Source organism: Dromaius novaehollandiae, chromosome 14 (assembly GCF_036370855.1).
Source record: "Dromaius novaehollandiae isolate bDroNov1 chromosome 14, bDroNov1.hap1, whole genome shotgun sequence".
Classification (NCBI taxonomy): Eukaryota; Metazoa; Chordata; class Aves; order Casuariiformes; family Dromaiidae; genus Dromaius; species Dromaius novaehollandiae.
In genome coordinates, this window is record NC_088111.1 from 8,092,655 (window position 1) to 8,116,754 (window position 24,100).

General features: G+C 44.3%; 2 protein-coding genes across 7 annotated transcripts in view; one reads left to right on the forward strand and one right to left on the reverse strand.

Moving 5' to 3' along the window:
- TRRAP (transformation/transcription domain associated protein) overlaps window positions 1-6,450 on the reverse strand; it is a 102,337-nt gene extending 95,887 nt beyond the window's left edge. For 4 of the 5 annotated variants that reach the window (XM_064520235.1, XM_064520232.1, XM_064520233.1 and 1 more), the window contains exons 1-6: window positions 6,290-6,450; window positions 5,798-5,947; window positions 5,392-5,441; window positions 1,716-1,826; window positions 1,055-1,159; window positions 245-328 (exon numbers count right to left, since the gene is read on the reverse strand). In XM_064520235.1, the coding sequence (XP_064376305.1) occupies window positions 245-328; window positions 1,055-1,159; window positions 1,716-1,826; window positions 5,392-5,441; window positions 5,798-5,897 (450 nt within the window). In that variant the 5' untranslated portion in view covers window positions 5,898-5,947; window positions 6,290-6,450. Of the gene's footprint in view, window positions 1-244; window positions 329-1,054; window positions 1,160-1,715; window positions 1,827-2,291; window positions 2,385-5,391; window positions 5,442-5,797; window positions 5,948-6,289 lie in introns of those variants that run through there. The other variant, XM_064520236.1, reaches the window with a different exon arrangement.
- Window positions 6,451-6,492: 42 nt separating this feature from the next.
- Window positions 6,493-17,983, forward strand: TMEM130 (transmembrane protein 130). Of its 2 annotated transcripts, none has more exons than XM_064520237.1 (8): window positions 6,493-6,848; window positions 9,022-9,312; window positions 11,083-11,251; window positions 12,395-12,564; window positions 13,270-13,354; window positions 15,503-15,705; window positions 16,428-16,540; window positions 17,296-17,983. In XM_064520237.1, exons 1-8 carry the CDS (start codon window positions 6,779-6,781, stop codon window positions 17,470-17,472), a joined length of 1,278 nt encoding a protein of 425 aa, XP_064376307.1. In that variant the 5' UTR covers window positions 6,493-6,778; the 3' UTR covers window positions 17,473-17,983. The 2 variants fall into 2 exon arrangements, with proteins under 2 accessions (XP_064376307.1, XP_025971969.2); XM_026116184.2 differs by lacking the exon at window positions 6,493-6,848 and adding an exon at window positions 6,947-7,779.
- Window positions 17,984-24,100: the final 6,117 nt, after the last annotated feature.

Sequence of the window (24,100 nt, forward strand, 5' to 3'; positions counted from 1 at the left end):
ATATTACCCACAGACACTTAAAGCAAACCCAACCAAGCTTCAACAGCTTTGTCCCAGGAGTACTACTACTGCGCAGTCCTCTTTAAACAAGGTAATTTTTTTTTTTTTTTTTTAATGTAAGGTCACCACAATATGTCAGCCAACATAAAATGACAACAGCAAAAAAAATTTGAATAAATAAATAACAATTCAGGAAAGCTCATGGAAGTAAGTTCTATGCCACATAATAAAATGAATGGCTTACTTCCTGAGTGATTGCTGGTCGGAACTGTTTGTGCAATTCAATAATTATTCTCAAGCAAATCAGTACATTTTCTTCATTCTCCGTCTAAAAGAAAAAAAAAGAATATTTAGTGAGCCGACTGCTGCATTTTTTGACTACTCCAAGATTAATTTAAAACTCTTTAAAGGTATACTTATCTCAGCAACTTAGAAGTGCTCTATTAACACAAATGTACGCAAGAAGGATGTCTTTCACTTGACGTAACTTTACCTTGCAGCCATAGAGTATGGCTAAAATTAAATTCATCCCTAATGGGACAAAGCTCAAAAGCTTCAATTGCTCTATATCATCAGACCTGTTTGCAATAGCCTACAGATAGACAGACATTAATGGAACTACTTACACACAGAGATGCTTCCACACAGATCAGATTATTTTCTGTGGGCTTCAAATGGCAACACTTTCAATTCCACATAAGAAACATAATAAAAGCTTTTAAAATAAGGTATCTGCACTTACATAACCTAGAAAAGTACTTATGAATGAAATCTTGTCCGGAATACAGAACACTTCCCTGCATCTGTAAAGATAAAGTTTCTAATGGGCAAAAAGCCCACAAAAATCCTGTATATAACAAGATGCTATCTTCATACTGGTGAAGACTAAACAGAACGCCCTTCCTTTCTTGCTCTGGAAGCACAGCCAACATCGCTATTTAAAAACGTACCCCTAGCAAGTTTTTGAGGTAAAGAAAGAGAAAAAAATCTTTCTGGAAATCTGAAATAGTTTTAAGAGAGAGAGAGAGAGGAAAAAAAAAAAAAAAACCAATACCTCTAGAAATCTAAACATCACAGACAGAATATTTTTGGTATGAAGACGAAGATGTTCATTTGTTGGTATTCTGTGAATTATTTCAAGCACTAACTTTCGGAGTTGCTGCAAACAAAGGAAAAAAAATTGAAAACTGCTAGAACTTTTTAAAAGCCCATAAAGCACAACAATTGGCTGTAACATTTTTTCAGTTCAATGTGTGCTTAAAAAGAAAAAGCCATTTACTTTGCTCAGACATACACTTATATGCAAACATAATGCTTCCTGGTATCCACATACAGAAATATAGAAAATAAGGCAAATTTAACAAATTTACAGCTGGTGGGGGAAAAAAGAAAACATTATCACACTTTATGAACTCAATTTTCAGTATTTAATGATGCAGATTCAAATTTTGCCTTTCATTCCACAGCGAAGTCACTATTTCACAACAATTTGTAGTTTTACAGTGAGACAGCCAATGCTATCATACCTGCTTTTTTTGCAAAGTTTATAAATAACTTAGAAACAGGTCTTTTTTAATTCTACTCTAAGTGACAGATCTGTTTTTAACTACAAAGCCTATACACAAGTCAGTTCACTAGACTAATCAAGTACTTCACTGAATGACTAGCTTATTATATATATTGCAAAAATGTAGCAGGTGCTTTGTGCAGTTTACCTGTGCTGGCTTCTCCTGCAGAAACTGAACTTCTCCATCCTGCAAAAAGGTGAGAAACCTAGGGATGATGTGTTCCAGGAAGGTCGAGTACTGAGGGGACGATGTCACATTCTAATTGTAGAGAGAAAAAAACACCACTGAAATTCAGGGAGACCAACGTAATATGCATTACACACACTATCTCAAGCTACATTCAAAACTTGCATTAAAAATTTTCAATTGCTTTTTAATAGGTTTAGTGACTAAGCATCTGCTGACGTACAACAGAGTTAGCAACCTTACTGAAACATAAAGAAGTGAATGGCAATTATCTCTTTCCTCCAACCCCAAAGGACAGTAACGTTTTTTTCTTTTCTTTTCTTTTTTTTTTTTTTGCTGTTTTAATACCTTAACCTCACATAGAAAAACATTGGAATAATAAACAGCCATTTCAAATGCAAAAAAAAAATCTGATATGTTTTTGGACAAGAAAGACTTAAATACACACAGTTTATTCCAGTAGGATACTCATAACTTTTCTCAGACACAGTTAAACTGAGATTTTAGTTATATCTGCAAAGATATGTACATACATACATCATCTAAACTGAGTACTTCTTTCCTTTCACTCCTGTCCACTTGCTGTGAAGTCAGAAACAACATTAGAGGAGCAAGCTTCCTCCATCTGCAATTGCTGCATCTGTTTTAAAAACCTAACTTGGCCACTCTGATGTAATTGGAAACTCGACTGTAGTTCATACAAGTGCTGTTGGGCAATTCTCTGAAGTATCTGTGATACAGAAGCATACTAGCATGTTTAGAAAAGGTATAGATAAAAATACAGCATTCTTTTGAAGCCATAAATAAGCATTTTAGAGGTTTACTCACATCATTCCTTGCATAATGTAAAAGTTGCACAGAGCCATCTCCTTTGATAGGCTTCTACTATTATTCTCTGCTTTGCAGTAAGATTTCATAACACGTTCATAAATCTTATTATACTAGGCACTGTGCAAACAAAGTTTTTTATCTCAAGAGCTTTCAAGAAAGCAGAAAGATATCATAAGAAGGGCAAAAAAACATTTTAAACATAAGACAGGATATTATAAACAGTAGATTTATCCTCATCTTCTCTTCGCCTCAAAGATCTTCCAAAGAAAGTCTGTCTATATCTTCTCCTCCTCCATCTCCCCTATTGTCTTTCCAATTTTGACAGCTCCCTCCTAGCCTCGCCAGCTTTATGCCATGAGGATGTTCCCACTTTTCTCTTGTATTCTCATTTGGAGGAAGAGCGTAAGGAAAGATTCACACAGGAAGTCATACAGGTATTGCCACATGCTTGGGAAGTGGTTCATGAATCCATTCAAGGAAAAGTACACTTGAACCCAGCTTACGCTTGTGAAAACACCTTCTCAATGTCTCTGCCCAACAGCGAAGAGCAGACAATTAACAGCACTCTTGTCACCTACGAACCGCTGTTCTGAGCCATACAAGAAACTAGAAGTTCCACTGCTCTAATGAAGTTCAGAATTACACTGCTGGAAGCAAACAGCAGCAATGGAGGCTGATTGTGGAAATTTTTAAAGGAAGGCAAATGCCAAAACAGAGACTGGAAATACAGGGAAGACTCTCCTCTCTCTCCCCATTTAGAATCCAGAATCTCTGTGAAGAATTGGAGAGAAGAAAAAACTTCCCTTGAAACAGGTCATTTCTAAGGAACAAGATTCAAGATTATCAAACGTTACCATCCAGAAACTAGAACGAAAGAGCAATATCCACTGCTAGTCCCAGAAGAACACCCTTACACAGCTAGCACGGAAACTGTCAAGGTCAAGCGGATAACGTTATGGTGAAGCACCTCAGTCCTAAACCCACTTCAAATCCCTCCATACTCATCAATTCACATCCAGTTCAATCCCTGTCTAGAGGGACAACAAGATGAATTATGCAGCCAACAGACTTCGAACACTGTAACTTCCAACAAACATCTAAGAAGTGCAAAATATTTCTTCACTTAAAGAAGTTAAAAAATGAAACCTAATAAAATTCATAGTTATTGGAAACTGAAGTAGGTGACAGAAAAGTGTTAAAACTATGACTATGGAAACAGAAGATGAAAGGAGTCCATCTAACAGCTAACAGAACAACGTGCAACAATAACTTCTGCGCCCTTCCAAAAAAAACAAAACAAAAAGTAAAGAAAAACATCACTGTATCAGTGGTTTCTCTTGCTCCTTTGTAGTTTCATATAAACAAAACTGTACTTGAGCACAAGTCAATTCATCGTCTTTATCGGTAGGGCCGCGCTACAGAACCAAGCAAGTTCTGAGAGAAGAAAACTGCTCTATCTTGAACATTATCAAAACAAATACTGAACAAGCTCTTCTCCACTGACGACAAGAGCAAAGAGAACCAATTCAGCTTTCAGATTTCAGACAAACCACTAGACTAAGCCATTACAACTATTCTTTTACTCAGATATCAAATTAGGCTGGCCTGCCATCTTTGAAACAAACATATACTGAAACTCCAAAAGGACATTTTTGACAGTCACTTACAGTAACATTAAGCTCTGCCCACCCTGACCACAAATGGACGCCAACCACAGATGTCTACTTATTTGCTCATACAAGCTAAACAAGCATTCAGCCTTTTAATTTTCTTTATCATACAGTTACACTAGCTCAATTTGCATTCCTCTGCATTAACCTGAACTAAATCAAACAATTTGCTGGACAGCAAATTCCATTAACAGCACAGGAACAACGAAAATTGGTACAACCTTGCACAAACAGCACTGGAATGCAACAACTTGTTGGACCTAACTTTACGCAAAGCTCACAGAAAAATATCTGAAGACATTAAACATCACTGGAACAGGTATCTTTGTCTCAGTATCTCAGACTAACAGAGATCACTTCAAATGAAGCTTATAAGGACAGTATATTACAGTAGGGCATTATTATCACAAGCACGTTTTCAAGGCAGCGTAACTAACTAGATACAGAGAATTACAGTGATTCAGAGATCTTAAACTTGCACTACAAAATAACAAGTTCTCTATAATTTCTAAATAGACATACAGTAACTCAGTATTTAATAAATGTATAATTTCTATTAACACACAGCTGGTTTAACTTGTACCTCAGTTTTCGTTGCTGCTCATCTACACTTGATGGTCTATTACGAAGCAAAAAAGGTCACTGGAGCTGTCTCCACTTCTAATGTCAGATTCTGCATCGGACAGCTCCCCCCTTGCTTCTGTGCTATGAAACTATTCAGAAAAGTCACAGAAGGCCTGTCTAGTCCTCTGCTTCGTGAGGACTAAATATACATCCGAATTAAGTAAAAGAAAGTTCCAAATACATAGGTTTCAGATTGCTGAGCAAAATGGAAAAAAAAAAAAAGATCTATTACATCACCTTTACTTAAACATTTACCAAGAAAAGATTAGAGAATGAAATAGTTCTCTAAGTCCAAAAGCCATAAATCTTCAATGATCTTGCTAATTCTAAACAAGTCAGAAGCATAAAGATTTTCATATATTAATATACACCTAGCATTGATGACTTGCAACCAGATAAATCATAAGATACTAATATTAAAGCTTTTAGCCACATATGATGAGAAATCAAGTGGACATACATTAAGCACAAGAAGGACTGTCATTCAGGAAGCAATTCTTTTTTTGAATTACCTCAAAATTCTCACTGACTTCTTGCATCATTTTCAATTTGGTTTCATCAGCTGAAAATGGAAATTGAAGGAAAAGAAATTAAATGTAAAACTATGTTGTAAAAAGCCACCAGGTCCATTGACCAAAGAAGCAATCAGATCTTATCAGTCCAGCTATCACCGCCCAGTTATAAGGCACACGACCCTCACAGACATCCCTCTGTCATACAACTGCACACGCACACAGCTCTCTCGCATCGGCTCACACAAATATTACTCATCACTTTGCTTCTTCAAAAACCAAAACTCAAACAAAACCCAAAGTGAAGCCAGCACGCCTTTACCCCGCTAGCCTAGCCAACGCCGCCCCGCTCGCAGACCAAACCACGGAAGCACCGCAACCCGCCACGCAAAAAAACGCCTCTTACGCGTGTTGACATCCGTGAGCGCGGCCACGAACTGCAGGTACTTCTTCATCAGGGTGGTCTGGTCCACCACGGTGGGCCCCTGCGCCGAGACGAACGCCATGGCGGGGCGGCGCGGCCGGGCGTCCGCGCGGGAAGTCAAGCTCGGCGCGCCTGGGGGCAACGCAAAGCGCGCGTGAGTCTGCGGGAGCGGCGACAGCGGCGGACGCCCTGCCCAAAGCCGCAGTTTGGGTTCACTGCGGAGGGCGCGTCTCCCCCGGCACCGCGGCTGTCGCGGTCAGCGAGCCACGCACCAGGCCCGGGGCACGGGAAGGCGCCGCAGACCCCGGGCCGCCCCGCGCGGAGCCCCCGCCCCTGCGGCCCGCAGCGGCCTCAGGCCGCCGCCCGCCCCCTCCTGCCGCCCGCGGCGCCCGGTTCCGCCCCGCTGGCCGGGCCGGGCCGGGCCGGGCCTCGCCTCACGCCGGGCCTAGGCCCCGCCGAGCCGCCGCTCCTCACCGCGCGCCCGGCCGGCCCCGGCCCCGGCCCCGGCTCCCTCCTTTGTTGCTCCCGGAGCGGAGGCCGGCGGCGGCGCATGGGCGCAGCGGAAGCGCCCGAGCCCAGTTCCGGCCGCCGCCTCCCGCGCGCCGCCGCCGCCGCCCCCTGGGCCGCCGCGCCCGGCCCCGCCCGCGCCGCCGCTCACGGCCGCGGGGGGCGGGCGCGGCGCTGCCGGCGCGGGGGCAGGGCGGGCGCGGCGCCCCGCTGCGCTGCCCCGACCCGACCCTCAGGGGCGGCCGCGGCCGGGCCGGGCTCCCCCGCCACGGACGGGGCAGGGCCGGGTCTCGCCTCTCAGCCGGTGTCGGGCCGCGGCGGTTGGGCAGAGCCGGCCGCGCTGCGGGGCTGCCCCGCGGGGCGGGGGCGAGGGGAGGGGAGGGGCGGGCCGCGCCGCAGGCTGCGAGCGCCCGCGCGGAGGAGCCGCAGCGGCCGCGGCGCCGTCGGAGCGCGCCCATGGCGGCGGCCGGCCTCGTGCGGCTGGGCTGCCTGGCGCTGCTGCTGCGCCGCGCCGGCTCGGCGGCAGGTAAGGCGGGGCGGGCGCCGCCGCAGCGGGCAGCACCCCCAGCCCCTCCCCAGCCCCGCGGCCGCTGCCCGGCGCCGCGGTGAGGGCCGGGGGCAGCGCGGGGTCGCCGGCCGGTTGTGCGGGCTTTGCCGCAGCACGGCGGCGGGCGGCCGGATCCTGCAGAGCCCGGAGAGCTGCCCGTGTCGGGCCTCGTTACGTCCCCGCGTTTCTCTGCTAGCTCGGTATCTGCGAGCGCGGCACCTGCCTTCTGCTGTGCGAGGTGACAGTGCGGGTCTCACTCAGAAATAACGCTGGTTGTTGTTCACCGTCCTTTTGCATCCGGCTTTACCCAGCCCTGGAATCTGTGCAGTGAAATTAGGGGCCTATGTTTGGGGTCCCTTTCTCTGCACCCCAGCTCGAAGGGGGGCACGAAGGGCAGTGCGGGGGCTGGCTGGCCCCGGTGCTCCCCCCCGCTTGCAGGCTGCACTAGAGGCCATAGGCGAGAGGGAAGTGCAGCTTGTGCGGTTCGGAGGTTTCTGCTTTCTGCCGTCGTCCAGCAACTGCTGGAAGACAGACGGGAGCCGAGTCCCCGGCACGATGAGCCCTGGAGCTGCAGCGCTGGGCGCAGCGATGCCCCGTTGGGCTCCTGCGAGACAACAGCGAGGCAGACGCTGGCGGGAGGAGGCCGCGTACGCCGCGGGGGAGGCGGAAAACAGGCTGTTCCCAGCTCTCCCCCAGTTCACAGCTTTCAGCGGTTGTTGCATTTTGTTTTGCTTTCTAACATGTGCAAGTCATCTAATCTCGCAGTGCCAGAAGTGCTGCAAAGTAGTACAGAAAAAGAAGTACAGAAGTGCTTTCCCAGCATGAAACCAGGGGATGCAACCTGTGGAAGAGCTGAATTTAACATCCTTTCCGTAAAACCAAACCTCACCCAGCTCTGCCTGTTGTAGCTGTAAGAGCCTAAGTAACTAGCCTGTGTATGTGCAGCCGGGAAGATAAGGGCGAGCGAGGCAGGGCAGCAGTGCTGTTTCCCAGGGCCGCGAGCTCGGCACCCCCTCGCCGTTCCAGTCGCGAAAGCCGTGAAGCGAGAGCCCTTGTTGTGCCCTTGTGGACTGAACTGATCAAACACTAGGACGTGGTAGCACCTAACAGCTTCAAATGTACAAGTTTCCTTTATGCTGACATCTTTGGTTCTTTCCTAGGAAGGGAAGTTAGCAGTAGACCGTAGATAAGAAGCAGCTGGTGCCGAGTTTTTGTACTTGGGCAGAAGCAGGGGGGGGAACTTGTGGGTCAGCAGAGCTGACAGAGGAGACCATTGCATGAAATCCTGCCTGGGTCTGAAAGTTCATTTTCAGTCCAAGGCTTTGCCCAACGAGAGATTTCTTAAGGCAAGTTGGTAATTTGTCCTTTCGGTAGCTGCAGGGAGTTTTGCTGTGTCCTCACCTTTGACTTCCTCACTGCGGCCCTGGCTTTGAGGAGGAAAAAAAACAATAAACAGAAATGGAACTGCACCAACTGCTTTTATTTTGTTGTGTTTAAGTTATTTCCATGCTGAATGCAATTTTCATAATGGACCCAAGTGCCAAACAGTGGAAATGGGTATAGGATGCCAAAATATTTTCGAAAACACTAGTGAACACGCGTCCACATCTGCGGATGCCCATACACTGGATCTTAGTCTATGTAAGCGAGGTTGGCATGGCCTGCCTTTTCCTTTGCAAAGGATCTTCCTCTGCCCTACAAATCCGTTTCACCACGTGACTCTTCCTTATTGTTTTGAGTGAGAATTGAAACAACACAGATTAGGTTTGAACCTGAAGTTTTTCAAGTGGCTGAAAGTTCAGTGAGTATGGTGTTAGATCATTCCGGATCATAATGTTAGGTTATAGCCCAGCTCTGGCTACAAAACTTCTTCAAAGTTTTTGGGATGTTCTAATTAACATTTTTGTTTAGGCTGCCCCTTATTATTAACATTTCTAGGACCAATTCTAACATGTTCTTTAATGCTGCCAATTTGAGCTCAAATATATACACGCGTAACAGTTTCTGTTCCAGGCCTTTACGTGGTAATAAAGGTGGTTAAGTCTTAGTTGGCGTTAGTGTCCCTGTGAATCACGTAACTACAGCTGACCAGTAAAAATGTGAAGAAAATAAAAATTGCAATACAAAGGTTTTTTTCTTCTGATTTTTACAGAGGAATATGATCTAGAAATCACCAACAATGGTCCCATCACAACGGGAGCTCAAGCTACTGTTCGTGCCAGTCTAAGTATGAAGAATGACAGTATCACCTCAAACTTGTATCATTTTAACTGGATTTATGCTCCTCTGATTCTCATTGAGAAGTCAGAGCAGCAATTTCACTCCCTGATCAATGTGACCGGTGAATTTCCTGGCATTTTTCCTGTATCTGTCTGGGTGACTCACAGAAACTGCTGGTTGTGTCGGCCTGTTGCTAGAAATGTCACCATACTGCACATCACAGGTAAAATGGCTTTACAACTTCTACAGCTTCTTTACAACTCCTTAAATTCTTTAGGAGTTCAAGGCACATCAGAGCGGTTGCTACCTTTGCTAGCATCTGAATGAGCAAAGCTGTCTTGGGCAGGCAGCGTGCCAGCCAGGCCACGCTGTCTCCCTGCGTCCGGGAAGCGAGCGTGGTGCTGCCCGTGTCCTGCCTCTCTTGCTTAGGGGAGCCAAGCTAGAAACCAGGCGCTCTGTAGCTGCAGTTCACACATCGGTGCTGTTCGGTGGTACCCAGACCTGTAAAACGGTGCTGCCTGCACTGCTGCCCAGCATTTCTAGTCCTAGTACTAGGATGACCAGAAGGACTTACAATCTTCTATTTTGGAACCTTTTGCACGATGTAGAAAATATGTAACAGAGTCGTTACACTTTCTTTTAAAGTTCAGAGTGATCATCCTGAAACGAGATGTGGAGTCACGGCTGCGTTTCCAAATATTGCTCTGTGAAACTGCATCTTACTGTGAATATTCATAACTATAAATACGCACTTTTTGACAGCTTGACCAATGGGGCAGCGTGGTGACCTAGGCTCTGCAGCAGGGATGGACATGAAGCATCCCTGGAGAGCTTCCCACAATCCCTTCCTGCAGGGACAGTCAGCTGCATCCCTCCAGCCATGTATCCCAGCTGCTCTCCTTGTGCTCTCCAAAACAGAGCAATCCCATGTTCTGCAGCAGCGGCAAAGGACATGAGTGATGACAAAAGAGCTAACCATAGGGCATACCTGACATTTTGGGGAATAGCTATCACAATTTTTCTTTGAGAAACACCAAGCTTACTGGATGAGCCTTTATAAAAGTATACATAAGATCTCTCTCTCAAAAATTGCTGCCTTGCTGAATATCTGCTTATTCCTTTTTCTTTTTGCACTGATTTATATTCTCACGTCACTAGCAAAAGGGATAGAAACTTTTTATAGCAATGAAAGGTAAGATCCCATTGTGTCTTTCTGCCTTCCCCAAACAAGAGAATGATTTAAAAACTTTCTAACCTATGAATAAAGAGGTATGATGGTATGCTGATCAGTTCATTGTAATATTAATAAGATAGAAGTTGCCAGTAAGACACTTACCCTGGGCACAAGGGTGGTTGCCAATAACAAATATACATAGGGGCACAAAGATAGTTACCAGTAAAAAATATAAATTACAATTCCAGTTAGGTCTGCATTATCAACCCTATTCTGCAGCAGTAATTGTGATTCTTTTATTTGTGCATCATCAAGATAATGGTTAACCAGATATACGGAATTGTTAACAGGGTAAGAGTTTTACTGGTAACTTAGAGCCTATTAATTTTTAAATGAGCTGATCAGCATATCATCATGATACCTCTTTATTCATAGGTAAGAAAGCTTTTAGCTCAATTTCTGCTAATCCTTAGAACATCTCTTTACTTATAAGCTAAACAAACTTGAGCATAGAATTGCTGGCAGACATGAAAATCAACATTTCACAATTTCTTTATTATCAATGTATAGCACACCTGTTATTCATATTAGCCAGTCTGTCATTTCCAATTATATAATCTCAAGGAAATCATTTAATCTCTGTGCCTCACTAGCACATATAACAGCACTGAGTAATAGATAGACAGTACATTTAACCACTTGCACTGTGGCACAGGAAAACTTCAGCAGTACATTTTAAATAACGCCTTGATATTCACCCAGCACATGCTAGGAAAGCGATATACGCTGTCATTGTTTCTCTACCTTATCATTCCACAGAATTTATCACGGGGAGTCTTACCATTGCCCAGATAGAAGGCAGTGCGTTTATCAAGCAAGGTTCGAGCTCGTCCACGGACACTGTGACCCGGATTTCTTTCTGGCTTCATGACCCAAGTGATTACTTCAAGTCAGCATCATTTGTCTACAACTGGGACTTTGGGGAAGGGTAGGTATGGTTACGTTGTTTTCTTTAATGAATATTCAAGATGACTCTGATTCAGACGCACATGCAGAGAGAAATCCCAATAAATCACAGCACAAAGCACACACCTTTTTCAGTTAGTGCACTCAGCATAACGTCCAGGTGGATTATGAAACCTTGGGGGCAGAAATGATGTGTATTCACAGAATGGTGATGTTTGAAAGACCTAAATTTCTTCTTCAAGCAGGTGCTTAGGTGTATTACGTTGTGTGCCATGAGCTGAACAAATAACTGAAGAAGTTACTTAGTGCAGACTGTTGCTTTAGCCTGTCGCTGTGCCCGCGGAATCTCCAGCAGCAGGTTGTTGTTGAATGCGAGAATAATTTGTCCATTAAGGAAAATGGAAACTGTATTCCTCCTTGTGGTCGGCCAGTGAGTGGTTATTACCACAATTAACTGCCCACAAATAGACCTCATCTTGGGCAAGGAACTTCTGAAGGTTGATAGGTCTCTCAAAGAATACAGATCTGTACATTAACACACCCTGAATGCTGACCTAACAGCAAAATGAAAAAGTGAGCAACCCATCCAGCGTAGCTCTGAGCTGTCTGAAAGAAAACTGCGGGTAGTAGGGTAGTATCCAGCCCTCACGCCACTCTGCAGTAAAGAGGAGGAAAAGACATTCAGTTAGTTTTCTTCTCTGAATGCAAAAATATATCCAACAGGAGTGTGTGTATGCGAGTAGAAACATCAGGTTTGGTTGAATACTAAACTGTTTTTTCCCTTTTTTTTTTCCCTTTCAAGTGCTTCAGTTAGCTTATAGCCCACCTGCTATAAAGGTAGTTTTTATATTTTACAATCTCTTCCTATTCCATTCCATGAATAACTGTAGCAGTATCCTGAGTTTCATTAACAAAAATGCATCACGTTAAACACGCTCTGGGCCTGATACTGACTGTAACTTCCTTGGTTTTGTACCAGTGTAATGCCGCAATCATTAATCCCGATTGATATGGACATAAAGTAGAATTAGAATCACAGCCGACTGTAGCACTGTCTATAAAGAAAAAATATTAGAGCTTATCCCTTTTTTAATTTTACATCAGAAGTATACAAGTACTTGATAAGAGGTGATTTTGATTATAAGCCTTTTTATGTTGCACCTAGGCTGTATCAGATTACCAAGGAGCCCTTTGTCTACTATAACCATTCTGCCGTGGGGAACCGCACGGTCCATCTCAAAGTGATAGCTGAATGGGAGCAAATTGGAAACATCATACATGAAAGGGAAACTGTGCAGAAAACTGGCGATTTTACCACTGCTCTGGAGCTGTTAGGTAATTGTGAAACATTTTGCATACTCAAAACAGAATTTGCTCTATACGTAGCAATACAGTCTAAGACTTTAATGTGGAAACACAACTCAGGCGTTCCTTCATGTGCGTGAACCGGTCAACATTTTTCAATTAAGTGTTACCATTGCAAAATGGACTTTGCACTTTTCTAGTCCAGGAAAAGTGGGGAGGGAAATATAAAATCCTCTCTCTGTTTCTCTATTCTTTTCATAAAAAGTCTATTTTTGTGCAAAACTTCTGTTAACTATTATCAGCATTTTTCATTTATCAAAAACTTCATGGTCTTTTGCAAAAATCCCACACACACTTAAAATCTGCAATAAAATGTTTATAATAACTTATTTTGTTCATTTAATTTACACTGACTCTCCCTGAAAAAATAAATTAGATCAAATTAATGAGACTTTCCTAATGCTTATTTTATCTGCTTCAAGAGTAAATAGTCATGTATGTAAACACGTAAAAGATTAACAAAATGGTCAATTGTATATTAAAAAGAAATCACAGAACATTCGGATAACTTACAGCAACCCTGCTAATACCTTTCTTTTGGGGGACGAAATAGTATTATTATTTATGTCAGTGATACAGCTAAAACCAACAAAGTCCACGAAAATAAACTCTCTTTGAAAAACCAGTGAATTTCAGTTTGTGTGTTGAATGTGATATGTTTTTTTCTTCTCTCAGATGCTGTAAAAAGTATTAATGTAGTTGGCTCCAGAGAGACTCACGTAATGGAAAACTTGAATTTATCTCTTCATATCAATGGCAGGTAAGTAGCTAACATAACTGTCTTTTACCAAAAAGCATTATATGCTTGTTTTAGGTTTTTTCCCTGCTTCCCTAAAATATTGTCACTTGCACCCTGCAGAACTGTTTCTTAAAAAAAGAAGTTTTCTTGTGAACAAAATACGATTGAATATAACTTGTTCTTGTTTAGAAATACCTTGAACCTTGAGCTCTAACAGCCTGAAAGAGACCACATCTTTACAGAAATGTAGGATGTTCAAATGTATATCTCTTCAGAGAATCCTTATGCATAAAGCAAATGTTATTTTTATATCTTCGTAAAGAAAAGGTGAAGAGAGAACTAGCCAGAGAAAGATAGTGGAAAAAATGACATTTTAAAGCTCTCTTTTGGACTTCTTTCCATGACTGATTCCCCGTCATTACATTAAACTGTATTCAGAATCGTGCTGAACAGCAGCCGTCCTCAGCTGGCACCAGGGAGTGGTAGGTTTGGGGAATTATTTTTGCAAAGTAAAGGTTGCCACAAGATGAATAGGGCAGGGAGACTCCAAGCAGAAGAAGAAATTGAAAAAGGTAGTCTGGATAAGGAGAAGGCAGGAGAAAAATAAAGTTGCCAGAGAGAGCTGAATCTGGGAATGAGGAGAAGAGGGAAATATTACCATACTGATGTTTGCTTTTAACCAGTGCATCACTTGGGAGACTATTCATGTATAGTCACAGGTATGTAGGAGAGTCACGAACACCTTGATCCTAGCACAGGCTCTCTCAAGCTGCGATATTGAGAACACAGGAGATCTTTTCATATGGCAGAAGCATTTTTAAATGCCATTGAATGATTTGGAAAAGCTCCTTTACCATAAAAATTCTTCATGATTGTGGAATCATTCATTCCCCAAAAGAGAGACACTTTGCATTCTGCTTTTGGAAGCTGTTTGGCCTGATGGTGGATTTCCAAAAAAAGAACCCCAAGAAGCAGAGGACTGTTGGCAGAGAGGAGGACAAAGGGAGCAGCACCCAACACTGAGTCATTTGCCAAGACATAGCTAACCCCACTAGACAAAACAGCACCATTTGTACTCAAAAAGTGAATGGTACGTTGGCAGGAATTGGGTCTCAGAGATGGCATACAAGTAGATATGAATAGCCAGAAACCATTACAGGCAAACTCTAGATTCACAAATGCCAGCTTGGTTCAGAATGGACAATACTTACCAGACCTAACCACTAGCAGCAAGGCTGGAGCTGATGTGATGGGAGTTCGTGTGATACAAAAGCAACGCCAAAGGCTTGAGAGATCTTTTATCAAAAATAAAGCTAGAAAATGAGCTAAACATGTAAACATGCTGCTTTCTTCAGCAGAAAATGTCCTGGGAGATAAGGAGCAAAATACTACGTGGATGAGATAAAGAAAAGCTCTACCTGTTGTCAGAATCAAAATCTGTAGTGCAGAAGATGAGCCCAGGCAGAACCATTTGGAGCAAGGGTCTGAAAATGTAAATAAAAGACAGCAACTAAACACGGTGAGAAGACATAAGGCCGTAAAGTGGATTGCACCTAGATTGCTTGGTAGCAAATAAAAGCCTTTCTATTAGTGCAGGGGAATCCTGTGATCCTTGCAAGCTATTTACCTTTCTAAGCTATTAGTCCAAATGATTGCGCTGAGCTCATCTGGCACTCTTTCCCGTTCTTTCTTTTTATCAGAAAAGTGTTGGGTGTACTTCAGCAACACAGACACTGACCTCCACAGTGTGAGAAGAACAAAGAAAAAACAACCTATACCCTCTTGGAAAAAAACCATAAAAGATTTCCTTTATCTTTATTAGAGAAGGGCTAAGGGGTTTTTTTTCTGCACACAATGGCCTGCCTATGACCCACGCAGGTATTTAACTGTCAGCTGAAAGATTTGTTTTATAGAAGCATTATGAAGGTCTTTTTCAACTGTCAAATGCTAGAAACCAAACGATTGTGCAGTTAATTGCTTCTCTATTTGTACTTGGATTAGCTTCAGTGGTTTTCAGAATTATTACGCTATTTTATCCGAGTGCTTCATCAGTTCTTAACTGCAATTTTTGCAAGGTTTTCATGTAATTTTATATATATATGTGTTTATATATGTACACTGTATGTAATATATATATATCTATTTTATGGGTTTTTTTATTCATTTCAGCCCACCGCTGGCATTATGCTGGCTTATAAAGGCCGAGTGCATTCCGCTTGAAGGTGAAAAATGCCATCTGGTGGAGATTAACGGTTCGTGCTACAATCTGAGCCATACCTTCCGCGCCGCCGGCCAGTACTGCCTCAGCGTCAGGGTGCAGAACGGCGTGACCATGTTGCAGACATACCATGAAATAAAAGTGTGGCCAACAGGTGAGGTGCAGCTAGCCTGAGCAGCACGGAGGTTCCTCCAGGTCTGGGAATCCGACAGTCTCAAAAATGTCAGGGATAATTATGGAATAACTGGCCTGGAGATGAGGTTTCTGAAAATTAGTATAGATCCTCAAAAACCTAGAAAACATGAACCAAAAGGAGAGGCTGTCACGTGCCTTCTGTAATTGCTCTGAGCTTCTTGTATCCTGCTGAACTCTTAGTCTCAAAAGTGTCTTGAAGCTAATGAGTTGCGTGGGAAGACTGAATTAACATACATATTTTTCAGCTTAAATAGCCCCTTGCTCTTGTAGTTGGAGTGGATAACTAGGAAAAGACATGCGCCTGTCACCCTCCCTTAATTAAGCAGTCTCAATTCTTTTTTTTTTTTTTTTTTTTTAGGGATAGCTTTACTAGGCCTCCATTTCTTTTTTTGTCCCCCCAGCCAGGAATCCCCGCTGGCTCCCCCACGCACGCGCACACATGCCCCTCTCGGGTCTCTGAAACATCTTACAACCTCCCAGTGCCCCAGCCGCACATCCCCACTTCTGTGCGTTCAGAAAGACCAGAAGTGGTCTGGGCTGAACAATTTGTTTCCTGTTGTGCACAGGTCTTTTTTTCTAAAAAGTGTGGAAGTTTCTCCTGAAACATGGTTTCATTCTCACCATTACCTCTTCTGAGTGTATTGTACTGCTCCAGGAGGGTCCCTTTGTGCTTTTTCTCAGGGATCCAGCCGGCTTTCTTCATCCTGCTCTGCATCGCCCTGGTTTCAGTGGTGCTAGGACTGGTGCTGTACACGACTTTCCGAAGTAACACACAGCAGAAAGATCTCGTGGAGGTACCTGTTCACTCTTGCTTGGAGATGGAATAAGTGACTGGATACCTTTCAGTCCTGTCCCATCTTTAATCCCCAGGCACACGTGGGGGAGGTGGGAGTGTTCCCCTGGTATCTCTCCGATCAGTCTATCCCACATGAAAACCTGAACAGCGCAGGCAAACGTTTTAAGTAACATGCCTGTTTCTGGCTCCCTGTGGGAGAAAGACATCTCTAATGCAAGTTGCCAGGGCAGTTAGGTGGTGTTCCCAAGCATGTGCTTGCACTGACGTATGCCTTCCAGGTGGTCTACCTCAGAGCGTTTACCTGGAAGAAAGAACTGGGATAGTAGGAGGGTTTGCTGGGTAGTAAGGAAGGGTGAATATTTACCTAAAGTGGCACTAAGTTGTCACCCAACTTTACCATGCAAATTTTATCTACCCAACTCCCTCCTATCTCCCTGGTGTAGCTTTCACTTGTTGCATTGTCATATTTATAATAACCATGAGCTCCTAAATTAAAGATCATGTTTTTGAACCTTTGGAAAGCACCTAATACACTTTAAATTATGCCACAGTATGAATAATATACCTATAGAGAGTACCTGTGAGCCGTATGTGCAGCTGGTTCACATCAGAAGAGTCTATTTGAAGTAGGTGACTGACTAGAACTGGTTAAGGACCAGGTTCCCTTTCTGGCCCAAAGTATCTTGCTCGTCTCTCACTTGAGCCAGACTAGGCCTAGACTTCAAACTGATCTTTTTGATGTTCCTTTTCCAGGTAGCTGACTTTGACTTCTCTCCACTGTCTGACAAAAACCTGCCTTCTGCTTCGGAGTCAGGCTGTGGCCAAGTATGTTGCAGATCATGTTGTCTTCGGTCATCTCAAGAAACCGCCAGGGAGAGTCATGAACTTCTACTGTCTTTTTACAAGCCAGTCAAAACTTACACAGTGTGAAGAATACAGTTTCACTTTGGTTGCACTAACTGCTGAATTTAACTATCCCACTTATGATGAGTTAAAAGCTCAGGGCTGCATGGATGGTTTCTTTCTGCCAATGCAATGAGGTTAACCACTTTACTAGGTCAAGCACATGAGTGTTTCATTGTGTGATCTGAGAAAGAAAGAAAGAACCTGAAACACAGTAAAAGTAGCTTCATATTTTTAAATTATATGGGTGTATACATTTACAGCTGTAAATGCAACATTTTATTATTATGAAAGATTATTTTATGCGCAGGTTTGCTAACTCACTACCTTTGTAATTTGTCTGGTCCTTCTGCTGTTTGTTTCAAAGAGGAAAATGCTTAAGACAAACATACCTCTCTTTCTTATGTTACAACAATATTACCGGAAATACAAGTCAGCCAAAACGCTGTTGAATGTATATTTGTTCCAAAAAGGAACTGACTTTTCCGGGTTGAGAAGAGCTTTAGCCTACATGCTTCCAATGAACCAGACTATCCAATTATGTTGTGTTTTGCCCCTTGTCTTAAAAGATCTCTTTTTTAAGTTCATGGGATTCTGTGACACTATAACAGCCGATGAGCTGCTGATGGCAACCCAGCTGCTCACGGGAGCTTTGCAGAGTGGCAGCATCTGCTGTGGACACCTACACAGCCCCGATACTTCCCTGCAGTAGTAAGCGACGCTAACCTCTATAGTAGCAATTTTTTTCGGGCTATCCATTCCTCCTTTCTCTTTCCTATATCGCTACCCATTGAGGCACCAAAGCTTTCTCTTTGTAAATGCAACAAACAGTAGCTTAAAGCTGCTCAGCAAAACAGATTTCAATATTCAAGGCTGTAGAAAGAAGACTGTCTTCTCCTACCAGCACCCTGCCTTGCCTCCTGCTATATAGCTTTCCACAGCACCTTAAAGGCTTTTACACAAAACTACCTTGGGAGCCATTTCTTTTCTTGAACTTCCCACTGACACCTTCCTCACCTCTGACTTAAACCCTGTGGGTATTGGGGGTTTGGGGGTTTTCACATATGACATCATTTCTCAGATACGCTGAATGGGAGATGCTTGCCTGCACATGAAGGAATTACCATTAGGATTTCGGGGTACTTGTTTGCTACGCTTCCTCAGAGAGGCCAGAACTGCCGTTCCTCTGCCTGGGAATGAAATGCCATGACCTCAGAGGGGCTCGGTTCTGTGGTTAATTAATCTGATACATTCAAAATGAATTAGGATCACCTAAAGTAACAAATGAACCAGTAAATCCAAGTTTTTGTCAAAAACAACTTTCCAAGGTAGGACTTCTTTCAGTTTTGTTTTTTTAAAGCAATGATGCTTTTATAAGTGAGCTTGTTGATTAGGAGTGGTGTCCTTTGTATTCCTGCTCGGTGCCCTGGTGTCAAACCCCTATCTTCAGCCATGTTCAGTCATGTTTACAATGTGCCTCTCCTTAGTCTAGCAAAGAAGCTGTTGTTCTCAGAAGCTGCAGTTTTATTGCTTATTCCTGAGATACCAGCCACGTGAGCAACTGTCAAAGGTATGTGACTAGCTCTGGGATGTCCATGTGCTCTGTATATGGTCCTGGGGCACTGGAAATGCCAGATATCCAATGTGAAAAACACAGTTCTGAGCAATGGTGGCCCTGCAAAGACTGCCCAGTGGCTCTCTGCAGGCAGAAGTTTAGTTTGGGCTTAGTCTTAAGTTTGACAGAGATACGTGACCCTTCCTGGGATAATACACCTAAAGGTATTACTGTCTTTGGCCATTGGCATGCTAACGAAGGCGTAAAATGTCCTTCCTTCTCCATATTGCCCTCCTAATGAAGGTAACAACTGTGAGAGAAGGACTCACAGGTACCTTGAAGCAGGGATCATTTGGGTAGGGCAAAGATCATATCAGCGGATTAAGATCCATGCTCTGCCTCCTCTGTCATTAATACCCGAAGGATTCAAAGGGTATCGTGATGTTAGGCCACGAGCGTTACTCCTTTGGCGTTGTGCCTCCTTGCCCTCCCCGGTATGTCTCAGCTGATAAGACTGACCATGCCAAGCCTGGTGAAAGTGGATGTCCTCCCCCAGTGAAAGAGAGGGCGACATGCAATTAGGGATATCAAAGGGTGAAAGGCTGGTCTAAGAAAAACATTTTGAGGAAAACAGCACAAACCCCTTTCAGAAGAAAGTTGGTTCTCATTCTCTTCCTAAACTGAACAAGGCATGGCAAAGGAGCCAAATAATTCAGAAGGGTAGAAAAGGTAAATGGCAGCAAAGTAGAAAGTCAAAGCTATCAAATAGTGGAAGACACAGTTCAAGAGCAGATGGGAAAGAATAGAGGTTAGAAAGAGAGACATCTCTTGCAAAAATAGGCACTGGGAGAACTACATTTAAAAAGCATGTCAAGAAGCAAATTATCTAAGAAAATTTAAGCAACCTTAGCAAATTGAGAGATAAGTATAAGAAATAATCTCACGAACATGTTCCTGAATCCAGTATGAAACTGCTTCCTGCACAAAGGACTGATCTGTGGGGTCAATAAATGCCTCTGCAGTTGAAGACAAAAGGTAATTGAGCAGCTCGGGATAGAGCGAGGAGACTAGCGGAACGTAACGAGGACCAGCAGGAGGATTCATTTTGTTAACCTCAGAATTCAGCGACCTGGAAAAAGGAATGTTCAGCAAAACGATGAAAGTCACCGATTCAAAACGGGAGTTCAGGGAGTGCAACGCCAAAGAGCAATTAAATTCAGATGATAAGCAAGAGTGGGAGCAGATAAGAAGTTTATGCAACTTAGAATTATTTCAAGGAAACAAGTCTAGGGACAAAAATGTCCTTGAAGGACATGGTAAAGCAAAAAACCCCGCTGTTACTCTCTAATTTGTCGTATAAGCAATGGTACCAGCTTGCACAGAAGATGTGGGGACAATTAAGCCCTTTATCTTAACAGCACAGCATAAGGCGCAGTGACTGAATGGGTCAGGGCTGAAATCTGTCTCTCCTCTCGGGCAAGTGGGTTGCACAGCCCAGGCTGCAACAGCGGTTTGCATTCACAGGGCCTCTGTAGCATTTTCTGGATGCTGTAGGAATGGAAATCATCTCAGCTGAAGGAAGGTGAAGAACTTCATATTCAAATGCTCAGCATTATTATTAGATAATCAGCCAACACTTTACCTTGATTTTGGAGAGCCAGTGCCAGTTTCCTTGGAAACAGGAGCGATACCCTGCAGCTGTCACCGAGAGGTTTAAATTCTGCCCATCTCGGCTCTGACAGCTCGCCGAGCGCTGGAAACTTGGAGTTTTCAACTGCGGCCGCTGACACGGGGAACACGCTTCTTCGAGAAGCTTCTGGAGCTCCTCATCAGCACCTGTAATTCCCGCAGCAGCACGTGTGAGCGGAGCGATCGCAAATACGTAGTGTTTTGTGTGCAAACTACCGCACAGCAACTAACGGCTAAGAGCAAATTATACCGGGGGAAGGACCCGTCTGGCCCCACCACTGCCCCACCAAAGAAGTGTCTTACACATTTACTTGCAGCAGTCCTGGGAGCCACAGAAGTGATATTACCACCGTCTACAGGAGGCAAAACGGAGCCATGGGGAGATACGGTGCATGATTCAGAGTGGCGAGTAAGGCAGATGTGGACGCCTGCATAAAATTCAAGATTAAAAAGACGAGGGAACAGTTCAGGCCACCTGCCTAACCCTGGCCCTTTCCGCAGCCCCCGGAGTGAGGCTGGCGCTGGGCTGCCCGTTGCCTTTTGCAGACTTGGCAGCTTAGGTGTGGGCGCAGCGCGGGCAGCCTGAGCTTGCAGTTGGTGAACGGCACGGCAGGTGTCTCCCAAGGCATGGGAATATCTCCCGGTCCCCACGCTCCCGGGATGGCAGGCAGCGGCTGCCGTCAAGCCTTTCTGGTGGTGATTCCTCTGCGCTCATCGCTGCGGCATGCAAGCGAAGTGCGCAACCAGAGTCAATAAAAAACACATACTGTTCACAGTGCAAATATTGTCGTTTTGGGAACCACCCCAACCAGCTATGGGAAATGAGTCAGCGGCAGCCACGGAGCACAGACGCTCTCGGCCCGCGGCAGGCGAGCCCCACGGCACACGGGTGGCCGGCCGGAGCGAGCGGGGCCGGCAGCAAGCTCCCAGGAGGCCCCCGGCGCTGTTCAACACCCGTGACACGAGAGCAGCCAGTCCTGCAGGCCCCTGCTTCAGCGGCACGAGTGCTGGGCGAGTTGGCAGGATCAGGCACATTACTGGGGATGAACACTCTTAGTCCTTCCCGGTTACATAAATTAGGACTTTTTGTCGTCTTTTCAGCTACAGTTTAGATACAAAATGAGAACAGATGGCAGCAACAAAATCTCTCTTTATCAGATCAATAGCAGGTACTTAATAGCAAAACAACACTTACACCATAGGTCTTTACTGTCACTCCGGTTTCCTATCCTTAATCTAGTCTCTAATTATATGTGACTCTCTTTATGTAATCTAGTAAAATGCAACCGACACAAGTATATTTATCTTACACTAAAATAAAGTGCTTGTTGTACTATTTTGAATTAAGCCATGAGGAAAAAACATCTAAAAATCCATGAGAGTCACCTAATTACATAGCAACACCCTTACCTTCAGCCATATAATCTTGATAAATTACTATTACAACCCCTAGCTATGTAGTAGAGCGGATCGTGCTCAATTTAACAAAAATAAGCCAATATCGAAACAGAGGAGCAGCTCCTCGGGTGGTGGGAACGGTCTGGCGTCAGGATGAGAGCCCACGTTTCAGCAGGAGATCACAGCGCTCACGAGCATGTAACATGGTCTGCAGTGAGCACGAGATCTAGATAACCAACACCAATGCTATAACCGGTTCTTGGCCCACTATTGAATTTCTGCCACGTCGCACACTGAAGTCGGAGCCTTTTCCCGCATGCTGGGGACCGAACAGGCCGCTGTTTTGTGATGGATGGCACGACACGTTCTCCGCCACCGAGGAGCGTGCCCAGGGCAGGAGTGCCACAGTCCTAAAGCCACTTCTTCCTTCCTAAACTGATCCCCACAACACCTAGAGCAATTCCTGGGAGGCTCTATATTTGCATGTTAAAGTGTTTGATAGTATTTAATTAGACTATTAAAAATAAGGGGTTTCTATTACTAGATAATTTATATATCTGTGGAGTTGATCAAGGTGGTAAGTAAAATGGAGATGGAGTGAAAATCGGAGAGCTGCAAGTGCAGCCAGTGCTCGACGGCGGGTGGCAGCTGCCCGGCCCCGGGGTGAGCGATGGGTCGGCACAATCTCTGCCGAGCAGCCAAGGGGACACTCGGATTTTTGTTACAGCTTGAGTTTTGAATCTGAAATGACTGCAGGTAACTCTCCCTGTGGTATTTTGAGTCCTTACTCATGATTTTCCTCTCTTCAAGGGCTGTAGGATAGTATTGCTGCACCCTGTCAAACAGCTGCAGGGTTTCACTTACGGGTAAAATTATTCATGCTGAGGAAGAGGAGTGCTGCACATCACAGGTCCACCTCCGCAGAGGGAGTCAGGCCTCCGCTTCCCATCCACAGCAATAGGAGCTGCATTCTTAAGTATCCGTAAGACGCATCCAAGCCATGCAGCCTGAGAAAAAGGGGGGGTGGACATTTTCAGAGGCAAGCAAATTTGCAAATACCTTTCAGTTTATTCTGGTTTTATTCCCTTTTCTCTGTGTTGTTCTTTCCTTTCCTTTAGCCTGGTAACGAGGAATGGGGAAAACCTGCTTGCAGCCAGGAAGACACCCTGTAATTAAAGGCAAAGTATTCTATTCTAAAGGAATTACATCCTTTTTCCTAATACAGTATATGAAAAATCAGGTAAGCAGTGCATACATTTTTTATGACCAGGAGGACCCTCAAGTACTACTAATGAAGTACAGAAAGAAAAGACAGGACTCTCAGTAGGGAAATATCATCCATTAAACGCCTCCCTGGGGATCAAATGACACTTACAATTGAGAGACACTAACTGCCTCCTACTTCTCAGTTGGTACCAGCAGGATGCCTATTTGTAAAGATTTGTGCTGCCTGTATTCTGTTAGTGTTGGATGCCACACAAATATTCTCTGACCTTTGCAGTAGATATTTAGCATTTTTTTTCACGCCCAATTTTACTTTTTAAAACCTTGATCCTGCTCAAGAATGAGCTTAAGAGCAACTGTGTAAGCGCACATAGTCTCACGGAAATCAACGGACCCACTGAACATGTGTTTTCAATGTTTTCTGATCAGGGCTTTAAATACATCGTCCTTTACAACAAGACTTCTGCGGTTCTTTTTGTAGAAGTGTACTTGCCTTTTACTAAGCAGCTATCACTAAAGATCAAAAGGCTTTTGAAATATATCCCGTAAAAAACCTAAGAACGAGAACCCGAAATTTGTTGACATTGCCGAGCTGATTAATGAAAGCCAGCGCTTTGATCCGGCGAAGAAAGCCTGCGGTTCCAAACCGGTGAGCACTTCCGCAGGAGTGGCCACCTCTCCCGGGGCAGGCTGTGCCCGCTCCGCTCGGGCCTCTCCGGAGGCCGCCCCGGAGTCAGAGGCACCTCTGCTTTTGAGTGCTGTCCCACTTGAACACCGAACGGCTCCATC